Below are 14,520 nucleotides of genomic sequence, written 5' to 3'. Positions count from 1 at the left end.
TGCAGCGGCAGGCTAATTATGTGGCGGAATTTCTAAAAATTGTCATCTTATCAATTGCTTTATTCCTCTGAAGGCGGAAGAAAGACACACAGCACATACTCGACTATGTTTCAGACTGAATTAATTAGTAATTTGAAGCCTAATTATCAACTAATCTATTGGAACATGCAAGTCTTTTGTATTTGGATGCTATATGCAATTTGCATCCTATTAGTTGGCCGTTGTAAGGATTTGAGAGCTCATTAGGTCAGGGGAAAAAAAAAAGAATGCAGATCAGAAGGAAACAGACACCCAAAGGGCTGACTTGGTGATGTTGTGACCGAGGGGTCATTTGGCAACAGATGGAGCCTGGCGATGTAATTACCTGAGGTCATTCGGTGGCTTTGAGGCCACTGATGTGTAATTTCTATCTTACTCTGGAGAGGTGATTATGCATGCCCCCAACTTTGCTCTGTGTATTCTCAAGCAGCAGGGTGCCCACGTGGTCTGTGCTGAGAGATGTCCTGATGAAGTGGAAAAGGCATTGGGTGCTGCCCACTAACCCTGGTGCCAGGCCTCGCTCTATCACTGACTTGCTGTGTGACCCTGGCCAAGTCACACCATCTTGCTGGTTTGACTACAAGCACATGTTTCCCTATAAGCAAATGAGACTTAGATACAGCTGACTTCCAAAGTCCCTTCTAGGACTAAGGATCTGGGATTCAAGGGGTGTCAAGAGTTTTCTTCCTTATGAAGTCAAAAATTTCATCCTTGCAAATGTGTTTTTTGTTTTTTAAGATTTTTTTTTGATGTGGACTATTTTTAAAGTCTTTATTGAATTTGTTACAATACTGCTTCTGTTTTATGTTCTGTTTTTTTGGCTGTGAGGCATGTGGGATCTTAGCTTTCCAACCAGGGATCAAACACGCACCCCCTGCATTGGAAGGCGAATTCTTAACCACGGGACCTCCAAGGGAAGTCCCTTCCAAATTGTTTTTGAGGGTGAAACTCTTGGTTCGCCAAAAATCTTTGGACGGCCATCTGCCATTTAAAATGCAAATATCTCTGAGAAAGGTAGCATATATATCTATTAACAGCTGGGTCTAAATTAACCTATCACAAGAAGTCCTTCTTATTTCTAGTCCTGACCCTGAAGTATTAGGACAGCCAAGGCAAGGAAGTTTTGAAGGGGAAAGAAGGTTAAGCCAGGGATCTGAGGCTGGAGATCCACCCAGAAAGAGAGACAGAGCTTAAGAATTAGGCAAGGTGTTTTAGATCCTGCCATTTTGACCTTTACATATACCCAGCCCCTGTGCCTTTGTTCTATTAATGACCTTTGTTCCAAAAGCAAGTAGAAAATATCCGTCTCTGGTTCAATTAATAATTACTATTACTCACAGGAATAATCAGCACAAAATAACATCGCTAAAACTGAGTGATATCATTTGTTATAGACAAAAGGTAAAAATCACACCTTAAAGGAAACACCAAATCATAAAGGCAGGCCAGGATAATAAGCTAACTTTGTCGAAAAAGCTATCATTAAGGGAATCTGACAATTGCTCTCACTGGCACATGGCAAGATGTGTTATTTATTAAAATTTGCTGGACAATAAAATAAAATAAAATTCAAAAAAAAATTTGCTGGGAGATGTAACCACTTTGGAAAACAGTTTTGACTGTTTTGACTACAGTTTTGACTGTTTTGAGTTTCTCAAAATATTAAACATAGAGTTGCCATGTATCCTAGTGATTTCACTCCTAGGTTTATGCTCAAGAGAAAAACTTGTAACAAATGTAACAAAACTTGTAGTAGCATTATTCATAATAGTCCAAAAGTGAGAACAACCCAAATGTCCATCAATTGATGAATGGATAAACAAAATGGGATACATCCATATAATGGAATGTTATTTGGCAATAAAAAGGAATGCAGTACTGATTCGTGCTACAACATGGATGAACCTTGAAAACAGTACGCTAAATGAAAGAAGCCAGTCACAAAGGACCGCATATTCTATGATTCCACTTATATGTAACATCCAGAGTATGCAAATCCATAAGGATATAAAGTAGATTTTGCTGGTTGCCTAAGGCTGGAGGAATTTGTGGGGCTATGGGGAATCACTGCTAATGGGTATGGGTTTCTTTTGGGGGGGTGATGAAAAAGTTTAAAAATGAGATTGTGGTGATTGATGGTTTCACAATTCTGTGAATATATATAAAACCATTGAATTGTATACTTTAAGTGGATGAGCTGGATGCCATGTAATTAGCTCTTTAGAAAATAAGACAGGCAAAATAAAATTACATTTGGCTTTGGGAAAAAACTACTGGAAATATCAAACTTCATGATTAAAAAAGTAAGAGGAGCAAAACATGACGCAGGAAAAACAGACTTGTCAAAAACGGTGGTCACAAAAGAAAACTCATAATTGTGCATGTTGCTAGGTAAAATTTAACATGTACAAAAAATTATTTTATGAGTCAAGTCTTCATACCATGGAAAATCATTACAGCCAATAAAAATAACTGCAGCACATAAAAATGAAAATAAATTTTTTTTTAAAAGACAGCTTGTCTATGCCACGTAAAAAAGGGAATAAAAACTAAATTGACATAATATTGTTTATGCTGTAAAACTGTTTCTGGTTAAAGATCTGTCAGCACTAGCATCATTATGATTTAAACATTTATATTTATAAACAGTAAAACTATCACTGGTGTCAAAATAGAGGGTCAAAACCAGTGGGGTCAAAACATTTTGTATCATTCAAAGGTGTGGTGATTTTGTTCTTATCGCCAAGTGGCAGAGCCAATTAAAGCTGGAATTGTGATGACTGAGGAAGGCCTGCCCACCAGCAGGGTCTCTTCCAAGGAAGCTTAGAGGTTCACCTTGAGTGTGCTGTGGTTTGACAAGCAGGGATGTGAAGGGGAAAAGGCAAAGCTTGGAAGTGCCCCTCCCACCCACGCCATTCCCTCCAGCCAGGGACCACAGAAGCAAGCCGGGCACCAAACACAGAAAGACCCACCATTTGAGAGCCTGCAGTGTCCTCTACTCACCAGATTTGCAAGGATATAGTGGTAGCCAATGCCGTTCTTCTCCAGCTTTACAATCTACAAAACACAACAAGAGGGGATGCATTAATCACACTGACAATTAAAGCTACACCAACAATGACCAGCAATTAACACTGAGTACTGAAAATGTGCCCTGTTCTATCCTAAGTACCCAGACTACAATATCACAACCATCCAATGATGGTGGCGTTGCTGATATCCTTGTTTTACAGATGAGGAATTGAGACTTAGAGAAGTCAAATAAACTCCCTGAAGTTACCCAGCTATTAAGTGCAGATGTAAGACCTGACATCAGTTTTGCCTGATTCCAGGGGTAGAGTAGTGGTATCATAACCCCAAGGTCCAGGCTAGAATGCTCACTTCTTTCCTTCTTCCATAAAGCCTTCCCATACATAGTGGGAATCTTATGTTGTATTGAATTCCTTGTCACTGTTACAACAACATCTGCTGCTTGGGTGGACAGATGGGTAGACGGGTGGAAGGATAGTCAAATGGGTAGGTGGATGATTCCGCCCCAGTTCTTGAACTTCAAATCCTTGAATGGACCATATTCAGATACAGTTCCTTCCTTCCCTGAATTTTGTGCCTTCTTCCCTAAACCCGTTGGATACTCAGACATCAATGAGCCATTCAACCCGGAAGCTGGAAGAGAACGTCAGGATCATCTGGTCCGGCCCCTCACTGTACAGATGGGAAGTCCAGGCCCAGAGAGACGAAGTGATGTACCAGCTCCCACAGCAGTATGGTAGCAGTGTCAGGACAGGGACCTGGCTATTGTGAGCCTTTCCATATGATGCCTGATTCAGAGCCAGGGTCCCCAGACACCCGTCCATCTTCAATGTGCAGACCAACCCTAATTGCAGGCAAGAAAATATTTGTAGAAAGAACTACCCAGCGGTTTGCTTGGGCATCCAGACATTCCACCCAGCAAGGAACAGCTAAGACCGCAGTCCTTGGTTTAGTCCTAGCTGAGCCTGCAAGTTAACTTGATCTATTTCTTTATTATTATTATTTTTTAATCATCAAATTGAGGTTAGTACACCCTGCTCAGTGCCTCTCTCCCTGCACTGTTGCAAGGACTCATAAAACACATGAGAAGCACTTGGGCTTCTTCTCTAACTGAATAAAATTTCAAGGTTATTAACACCCACATTCAGACATCTCCTTAACTGGATGTATGTGCATAGCGGCTCACATTTTTTTTGTGTAGGGAATAATTAAATGCAAGTGCACACAATGAATGCTCTGAAACAGTGGTTAGCATGTGAAATTCCAGACTATGGAGTGCCAAGACTTTTGGGATGATAGTTTTATTAATAATTCTTCATTACTTTTTCATTTTCTTGTCAAATGGTTTTTTGCTCTTTCAACAATGAGATACCTTTATGAGAAACCTATTCAGCTTCTAAAAAGCACAAAATAGCAAATAAAAGATAGTTTGAAACCCAGTGCATCCAGGCAATGGATAAGAATAGTCCCTGCAGGATGAAATTACAGGTTGAAACATAGGAAACAGCCGATAATTAATGACTTTTGACCAATAAGAATCAGTAATTTCATATGGTTTGACCTAACACAAACCGTCCAACCCATCTACTCACCTACCTACCTGATGGCCTAGCTTCCCTTTCACAGACATTTATTAAGTGCTTACTATCTATCAAGCACTGTGCTGGAGATATAGTGGAAAGTGAAACGAGCGTGGTGCTTGCTGTCCTGGAGGTCACAGTTTACTGGGAGGAGACCATACTTAAACAGATGAAGAGATACAGGTACACAGGGTTACAAACTGAGAAAGTTGTTATAAAGGTAATGTACACTTGGAGTCCCCTGCCTCACTCACCCCATCTCTTCAAAGCTCATTTCCACTGGATTGCCTTAATTCACAATCTTTGTGTCTGGAATGCCCTTTCCCATTCTCTCTAATTATTCATAAGCTTTATGGCTGATCTCTAATCCCAACTACTCTGTAAAGCCTTCTCTGATTAATTAATTCACTCAACAAATATTTATTGAACATGGGCCACATGCCAAGCTCTACGCTATGTGCTAGGGACAAGCTATGAACAAATGAGGCAAGATCCCCAGGTCCTCGTTGAGCTGAGTTGACACTTTAGCAGGGAGCCAGGTGGTAAATATATAAACAGATAAATGAACAAGATTTCAGCAGGTGAAAAGCCCTTTGAAGACAATACAACAGGGTAAGGTGATGGATGGCCTGGTCCTGGTGTCCCTCATCCATCTCTAACTCATTCTGAACTTAATGACTGTATTACATAATTAAGTGTCTTATATGTTGATAAAGCATTATATTCTAATCACCCTGTTCCCTGCTCACAAACCTTCACTGGCTCTCCACTGTTTACAGAATAAACCCCAGACTCTTCGGGGTGGTTTCCAAAGGTGGTCACAATCATGGCTTCATCTCCTTTTCTTTGCCTTCCAGTAAACAATTGACATCCTCCACTTGGCCTCTTAAGCCCCTCTGTGAACCTTGGCCCCTGCATGCCCTCTGGGCCTCCCTACATGCTCTTACCTCCAGCTTAAAGGCTCTTTTCCAGTCAAAGGCTACCTGTAGATATCTAGACCCATCTCACATTTGGGATCTTAGAGCATTCATTGATTCCCTATTCTTCTCATTCATTCAAAAAATATTTACTGAATACCTGCTAGGTGCCAAGCACTCTTCAAGGCACTGTGGATGCAGCAGGGAAGAAAACAAAACAAATCCTAATAGAGCTTATATTCCAGTCGGGGCACTAGAGCCTGAGACAGGCAGTTAATTCCCTATTTGGATTCGGAATCATTGTCTTCCTCCTCAGGTTAGGCAGAACATTTGTGTTAGACTGAAAAGATCCCAATTACTGAGTGTGAGATAGTCTAGGATGATGCTAAGATGTCAGAATGCAAATCAGAAGATGTAACTTTTAGACTCACGGTCATTGTCGCTAACTAGTTGTCTGAACTCAAGACAAATCATTCAACCAATATGACCGTCAGTCATCCCATCTGTAAAGTATGAATGCAAATGGTAAATCAGGTGATTTGTAAGATCCTTTCAGCATTTGGTCTTACTTTTCAGAATAGAAGAATCCAAGGATTAAAAAAGTTAATACACTGCAATCTAAAATATTCATGCAAACAAGTTCCTTCCTTCCCAAACACAAGTTTGTCTTTTGACAGAGGGAGTAGCTATAGACAGCACATGTGCTGAAAGTTGCATTTTTAAAAGGTTGGGCCCTGTAGCCCGACCAAGATAGATTTGACTTCCTGCTTTCCTTCTATGTGAAATCCCAGGCAAGTGTAATGTCTTGTTTCTTCATTTATAGAATAGGGGGTCTAATAGAAGCTGTTTTTATAGAGATGATGTGAGGATGAAGTGGAATTATACATGGAAAGAGCTTGGCATAGTGTCTGGTATATGGTAAGCACTCAGAAAATAGTACCAACAGCTTTATCTTCACTATGGAATAATACAGCAGGAGTCATCAGTCTTTAAGAATACCAACTTATCATTCAACACTTTCTCTACCTCCTATCTCATCTAATCTTTTTATCAGCTTTGTAGAACAGGGGCCTTCATTCCTATTTTACAGATGAGTACACTTATGCCAAAGAGGGAGTGACTCAAGAAAGCAGTATCATACCCACAACAACTTGACTGAATCTCCGGGGAATTATGCCAAATGAAAAAGCCATACCCCAAACATTACATACTATGTAATCCCATTTATATCACACTCTTAAAATAAGAAAATTACAGAAATGGAGAACAGGTTAGAGAGTGCCTGAGGAAAGGGAAAAAGAGAGGGAGAGAGGGAAGCCAGGTGAGGACAGAAGGGCAACACAGATGATCTTTATGGTGATGGAAACATTCTGTACCTCCAAGGTATCAATGTCAATGTCAATTTCCTGGTTGTGATATTTCACTATAGTTGCTATAGTTTTCTAAGATGTTACCATTGGGATAACTGGATATGTGGTACATGGGATCCCTCTGTATTATTTCTTACACACGCATATGAATTTGTATCTCAAAATTAAAAGTTTAAGAAAACAAAGCAAAACAAAAGAAAACCCGTACCAGTTGGCACTATGAATAGCCAAAATGGGTGAATCCTTACATATATCACTTTCTGTGGGGCAGGCTCTATTCTAAGTGCTTTACATGTATACATGGATTCTTCTAACCTTCACAAGAGCTCTCTAAAGGTAGTTATTATCATCATTATTATTATTATGCCCATTTTACGGATCAGGAACCTGAGATGTAGAAATGAAAAACCTGGCCCAAGCTCACAGAGCTAGCAAATATTAGAGCTGGGGATGTGAATCCCAGGCAGTCTAGCTCCAGGGTCTCTACTTTGAACCAGTACTCTATTCTGCTTTACTTAACTAGAATTCCAGTCCCATGACTCCAGCTCAAAAAACTCCCATCTCAATGGAAACAATTTTTGCTGGTTTCTCTCTCTGAGAGGGAAGCCATATCCGCACTTTGTAAAGTAGAACACAGAGTTAACGCCTCAAAGAACCCCTGACTTTCAAAATCTCTCCTATTCAGTTCCCGAGGCCTCTGAGCAATTGCTGAGCAGGTGCTGAGATTCCCTGTGGGAGCCCCAGGGGTCTTGAGGGCCATTAACAAGCTCTGTCATGTTGTCAAGTACTTAAAACTGCCATCTTTACTTGTATAGCACTGTTCAAAAACGATTGCAAAATCTACTTCCTTGCTAGCTCATCTGAATACACAAATGTAATTTAAAAAGACAAGTGACCTATCCAATGACACATGCTTTACTTCTGAGAACTGGAGGAACCGTGGCTTAGAGATGTCTGGCTAAAGACTACTGAGATTACAGTGCCCTTTCTTGGAACGGACAATCAATTAATTGCTCAGACACATGGATGTGTTCCAGGAAAGGGAGATGCCTGGTGCCTCCTTGGACTCAAAACTGGTCAGTGGGCCAAATGGATGAGAAACCAAATGCTAGACCAGTGGGTGACAGAACTCAGAGCTAAGCCAGGAATCTGGCTCTACAGGTTGTAATAGCAGTTTACAAACTCTAAAATGCAATGTGTTTTGCTTTTTAACAAGAAAAGGAAGCACTGGAGGTAAGTTTTTGGTTGACTGATCCGAGAACCATTTGAAGTCCTGCGTGAAGGCTCCCACTGTTTGTGCTATTTCGTAACATGGCAGAATTAAACTGTATGAATTACAGAATGTGAGAAGGCAGGCTTCTGGTTTCATCTAGTCAAGAACTCTCTTTGTAACACCAAAGGCAAATGGTCACCCCGCTCGCTCATGAGCTGTCTCCCACGCCCACCCTGAGGGCACTTTGCTGCACTCACTACCTGGCCCAGGATAGCACTGAGGCGCTCGGATTCACAGTCCACCACCACCAGCCTCTCCTTTTTCTTCTCCAGGTCCTGGAAGAGCATCCGGTATCCCTCCTCTGTGGTTGTCAAAATGTTGACGGCTGTCACCTGCCAGTTCTTCTCGGCCGCTGTGTCTAGGACTTTCTGCAGGACGGACAGACCTGGAGGTCGGGTGAGTAGGACAGAGAGGTGGCAGTCAGGATCCACAGCATCACCCCACTTCCGCCAACCCCGCTCCTCCACTAAACTCAGCTCCAGCTTGCTCTTCGCAAGTCTGAGCTCACCGAGGTCAGGTTCTGCGTCTGTTTTGTGTTTCTGTTTGCAGAACATAGCACGCAATAGAGTCAGTGATTAAACATCGAATCTGAGGCTCAAATCCTGATGCTACAAATATACTAGTTAAATGATCTTGTACGGACTAATTCACCTGGCTACAATTTAGTGTCTTCAGTAGTAAAAGGGTGATGTTAACGATGTCCACCTCGCACTGTCATCATGAGGATTGAATGAGAATGTCTCCAGCATGGCAAGGGTTTTATAAACATTGATTACTATTAGGTGTTTAGCAACTGCTGATTAAATGTGCTAACGTGATATCTAAACAGCACCTAATAATTGTCAACCACGTTTACGCATGTTCAGTATACCTCAGTACCTGGTGCTCTGCCTGTCACACAGTAGGTATTCAATCAATGTGTACTGAATTAAGCTACTCTCTTCTGATTTACAGCTAAATGATAGAGGAATCCATTACTCAATACTGCTTTGTTTCATCTTTGGGACATAGATGGTGTATTAGTTTCCTGCTGCGGCTGTAACAAATTATTGTAAACGTAGTGGCTTCAAACAACACATTTATCATCTTATACTGCCAGAGGTCGGATGTGTGGAACGAATCTCCTTGAGCTAAATTCAAGTTATGGGCAGGGCTGTGTTATTTTCCGGAGGTTCGAGCGGAGAAATTGTTCTTGCCTTTTCTTTTTTTTTGCGGTACGTGGGCCTCTCACTGTTTTGGCCTCTCCCGTTGCGGAGCGCAGGCTCAGCGGCCATGGCTCACGGGCCCAGCCGCTCCGTGACATGTGGGATCCTCCCGGACCGGGGCACGAACCCGCGTCCCCTGCATCGTCAGGCGGACTCTCAACCACTGCGCCACCAGGGAAGCCCTCTTGCCTTTTCTGATTCTGGCGGATGCCCGCTCTCCTTGGTGTATAGCCCCTTCCAGCTTCAAAACCAGCAGTGACTGGTTGAGTCTCTCACATTATACTCTGACCCTGACTCTTCTGCCTTCAACTTGCACACTTAAGGACCCTTGTGATTACACTGAGCTCACCCAAATAATCCAGGATAATCTCTCTGTTTTTTTTTTTAATTAATTAATTTATTTGTTTTCATTTTTGGCTGTGTTGGGTCTTCATTCCTGTGCGCGGGCTTTCTCTAGTTGCGGCGAGCGGGGGCTACTCTTCGTTGTGATGTGCCGGCTTCTCATTGTCGTGGCTTCTCTTGTTGCGGAGCACAGGCTCTAGGTGCATGGGCTTCAGTAGCTGTGGCACGCGGGCTCAGTAGTTGTGGCTTATGGGCTCTAGAGCACAGGCTCAGTAGTTGTGACGCATGGGCTTAGTTGCTCCGCGGCATGTGGGATCTTCCTGGACCAGGGCTCGACCCCGTGTCCCCTGCATCGGCGGGCAGATTCTTAACCACTGCGCCACCAGAGAAGCCCATCTCTCTGTTCTAAGGTCAGTCGATTAGCAATGTGAATTCCATCTGTAACCTTAATCCCTCTTGCCATTTAACATAACATATTCACAGGTTCCAGGAATTAGAACACAGATGTCTTTGGCGGAGAGGGGAAGGTCAGTGTTCTGCCTGCAACAGATGGTTATTTCATATTTCACTCTTGCATTATTAATCAATCTTTTGCACATATATCATTTCTGTCTTCCAATAACATTGCTAATCCCTCCCATAGTGACCAGTATGGTGCCTGGCATAAAGAATCATCTGTAGATTGATTCTGTTGTTTCTTCCTTTTTTTTTTTAAAGTATACGGTTGGTGTGCTTAAGTCTCACGTTCACTGAAAGTTTACTATGTGTCTGGCATTGCCCTGTTAGCTTTCCTGTCTTCAATTCACTTAATTCTCTGAGGTAGGTACCGTTATTATCCATGTTTCACAAGTGTGGAAATGGAGGTTCAGAGAGATGTAGTCATTGGCCCAAGCCCGCACAGCTAGCAAATGGCAGAACTCTGAGTTCAGAGTTGTGAGGTAGGCGGAGCCCCTTTGAGTATGGGCGCTTTGCTGACTGACCCCAGAGATGATCCTCTATAATGAAAGTTACATTTTTCTGTCTATGCCACTTCCAGACCTCAAGCCTCATTATGCCACAAAACTGACCTGAAATAGCCCTTCTGCAGGTCATCCTCATAATGGCTGCTTGTCTGAGAAGGGAAATCATTAAAATAGAGAGAAGGGAAAATTGAAGAAAATAGAGTGCTTCTGGCCTCTCCTGCCAGCTAATTCTCATTGAATAACCCTGCCTAACTCTTCCTGAAAAACCATTTCACAAAGCACTCTCCTATTCAAAAGTCTTGTAAGCCTCCCTAAAGGCAAACTTCTATAAAACCTCCTTTTTGCTCAGGGCAAAATTCCTGTGCCTCACTTTCCAGACCTTGTATGATCCATTTATTTATTTACAACAATAATGACTGAGTTCTTACAGGACTATTTAGTATACCAGGGGAAGGTAGGACAGTACAACAGAAGCAACACAGGAGTTAGAAAAAAGAAGAGAGTTTCCATTTAGAAGGTCAGGAAATAGAGAAAGTGGTGTTCCAGTAGGTTGCAAAAGAAAGGAAGAATTTGCATATGTAGATTTGAGAAGGGAAGTGCATCCCAGAAACTGGAATTGTTTGAGTCAAGATGCAGAGAAGAAAAAAGTATTGGAAACATTTAGAAAATGGAGTGGAAAATTCAAAATTCAGGTGGAGGCAGAATTAGAAAGGCCTGGGAAGGTTGATGTTGATGCTGGTGATGATGATGACAGCGGTTTACATATATAGAAGACCCTGCACATTGATTATGTTGTAGGCACCGTACAGGCCCTTTCTAGTCATTGTCTCATTCAGTCCTCACAACTGTATGGTGTAGAGACTGGTTTTATCTTCATTACAGAGATGAAAAAACGAAGGAATAGAGAATTTTATCCCCATTACAGAAGTGGTTGAACTGAGGCAGAGAGAGCTTGCCCAAAGTCAAACAGCTGGAGAGGAGGGAACACAGAATTCAGATGCAGGTCTGCCTGACTCCAGAATCTATGCTCCTAAAAGCCATGTCATGAGCCGTGAGCCATGAGCCATTCAGCTGAGGTCCTTGGACTTTGAGTCTGGGCTCAGGAGCCATGGAAACTTGGTAAGCTGTAGAGTGACATGGGGTGTTAAGACAGTTATTCTCTCAAAGGATGTGTTTCCACATGTGAGTTATAGATTAGTTACCAAAAATTCAGTTCACAGACATAAAACATTTCTGGATCATTCCTCCGTGATCCCTGCCTTTCAAGAAGGCAGAGAGGCACCATTATTCTTCCTGCTGATAATTTTCTCTTCATCCCTCCACAGTCCCCCTCCCCTGGCTTACCCCGGTCAGCATCATAAATGTAGACAAATTTTTGCCACTTGTAATGGTCGATGATACTGATGAGGGCATCCTGCAGCTCGGGACGCAGCTGAAGGACAAACTGGTTGGATGTGTCAACAGGAAAGCTTGGTGTAATGAAGCAGACATGGAGGGCCCCGCAGAAGGAGGTCAGCATGTTGACAGTCCTCCGTTCATAAAACCCAAAGATGGCATAGACTCCTTTAGAGAACTGGGAACAGACTGGAAGAGGAGAAGAGAAAAATTAATGGATAGAAGATACTGCAAACATGCTGTCAGGTGGCTCTAAAACTAAATCATCCACTAGTCTATCCATCCAACCCATCATCCATCTGTTATCTAGCCGTCCACCCATCCAACAAATCCATCACTCCCTTCTTTCAACCCACCAATCTGTCCAACTGTCCATCTATTTTACCCATCTCTGCATCCATTCACCCAATCATCTGTCCAACCCACCCATCCATCTGTCGAATCCAATGTTTATTAGGTACCAATTCCATACCAAATGTTGTCATGGTTATTAATTATAAATGTATGCAAAGCTGTTTTGTATGCTCTTTCACTTTATCTGTACAATGCCTTTATTAAGGTAGGAAAAGGATGGCTGGGTCATTTTTTAAAGGGGAAAACCAAGGCTCAGAAAGTTAATGAACATGTCCAATATGGTAGCACAGCTAGACCGTATCTGAGTTAGGCAGGTATCTTGAACCCAATCCAGCGATCTGTCTATGACACTGCCCATCACGTCAAGGCAAAGCATAATAAGATGCCAAGCATAATAAGATGTCTGTCAGCTTGGTGCTGATACACGTTTAAGAAAACAAGATTTTCCCAGCCAGCCCTTAGTTTTCAGTGTACATTTCTCTGCTGATGTTCGTCTTGTGTTTGTACATCCTCCTGGCTGATTCTTCAGCCCCCCGCCCCGCAGTTTATCAGCCACAGTAGTAGCTTAGCTGTGTGAGCACCCCCACAGGAGCTATTTTGTAAGATCCCAGTGCAGTTACCAGTACTGGTTTGTGTTCGGTTACGCTGCTGGTTAGAATATAATGCTAAAAAGTTAGCCCCAAGGTTATGGGGCTAAGTCCAGGTAATTCAGCTACTAAACTTCATTATAATATGTGATACAGGATAAGGGTTCATAGACTTTGCCCCAGTCAAGTGATCAACCCCAATGCCAGCCCCAGTGCCTGAAAATTACCATCTTGATATGGACGGTGAGGCAAACGAGTCATCCTCATCACAGTGACTGTGTTTTAGGGTGCTCTGCCATATGGTAAGCTGTTTAGTTCTCATCACAACCCTGTGACTTTGGTATTATCAATTTTCTTTTAAGATGATAACGTTGCTATTCCTAGATCCTCTGCTCTCTTTACCATATCACCTGCTTCCGTGACCCCGTGCTGCCTTTGTAGGTGGGCTCTCAAATTACGCTCCATGAACACTGCCCAGATGTGTTCCATGAACATTAGCCCCGCAGAATGCTCCTTAACAAAGAAAAGGCTTCTTTGCTCAGAGAAATTTGGGAAATGGTGCAAACCCTGTCCTCCTCTTGGAGTTTCAAACTGCATACCAGCTACATAAAAGATTGAGAGGAATCTTGTTCAACTTTAACACGGATTTTCTCAAATCCATACGCCCCCAGGACCCTTTGTTGGTGAATACTTTTTAACATGTTACTGATTCACTGGGCCACGCTGCACTAAAGAATGCCATTAGCCACTGGGACCCAGTTGCCTACTGAGTCTAGGTTCTCAGTCAGTCCCTAGACCCTCCCTTCATGTCCCTGAAAGATAATCTTTTAAAGACTGTAATGGAAGCATACAAGTCATCTGTCTAACTTCCAGGGTAACCCAGCATACCATCTACAGGAAACCTGGCAGGTGCCCTTTATTGTGTGTGTGTGTGTGTGTGTGTGTGTAAATTTAATTTTTATTGTATATTGGAGTATAGTTGATTTACGATGTTGTGTTAGTTTTAGGTGTACAGCAAAGTGATTCAGTTATACATATACATATAACCATTCTTTTTCAGATTCTTTTCCCATATAGGTTATTACAGAATATAGAGTTCCCTGTGCTGTAGGGAACAAGTAGACCCTTGTTAATTGTCTATTTTATGTATAGTAGTGTGTATATGTTAATTCCAACCCCTAGCATCTGCTTGCACACTGAATTACTGGGCATGCACTGCTTCTCAAGGTGCCCAGTCCATTGACTGACCACTCTTTGAAACCAGAACCTCATATGCCTGCTCTTAACCCACTCCACGGCCCTCCTGGTATCCAAAGGTGGCCCTCATGGACTTCAGCTTTATGGCATTTGGTTTTCAGTAGTGATGTTCATCCTCCACCTAGAAACCAGAGGGATCCTTTTAATTAAAAAAAAACCAAAAAAACAAAGAAAACACACTGTTTCCCTTCCTTGTGCAAAAACCTCTT

The 14,520-nt window shown here is 42.3% G+C and overlaps 1 protein-coding gene across 4 annotated transcripts in view; it reads right to left on the bottom strand.

Annotated features, from left to right (window-relative positions):
- GRIA1 (glutamate ionotropic receptor AMPA type subunit 1) overlaps positions 1-14,520 on the bottom strand; it is a 302,524-nt gene that overhangs the window by 129,019 nt on the left and 158,985 nt on the right. For 3 of the 4 annotated variants that reach the window (XM_060146492.1, XM_060146493.1, XM_060146494.1), the window contains exons 3-5: positions 12,063-12,302; positions 8,410-8,594; positions 3,043-3,096 (exon numbers count right to left, since the gene is read on the bottom strand). In XM_060146492.1, coding sequence (XP_060002475.1) covers positions 3,043-3,096; positions 8,410-8,594; positions 12,063-12,302 — 479 coding nt within the window. The remainder of the gene's footprint in view (positions 1-3,042; positions 3,097-8,409; positions 8,595-12,062; positions 12,303-14,520) is intronic. The other variant, XM_060146495.1, reaches the window with a different exon arrangement.

This window comes from Lagenorhynchus albirostris, chromosome 3 (assembly GCF_949774975.1).
Source record: "Lagenorhynchus albirostris chromosome 3, mLagAlb1.1, whole genome shotgun sequence".
NCBI classification, from domain to species: Eukaryota; Metazoa; Chordata; class Mammalia; order Artiodactyla; family Delphinidae; genus Lagenorhynchus; species Lagenorhynchus albirostris.
The sequence above is the reverse complement of the archived record's forward strand: the minus strand, read 5'-3'. Positions and strand labels throughout refer to the sequence as shown.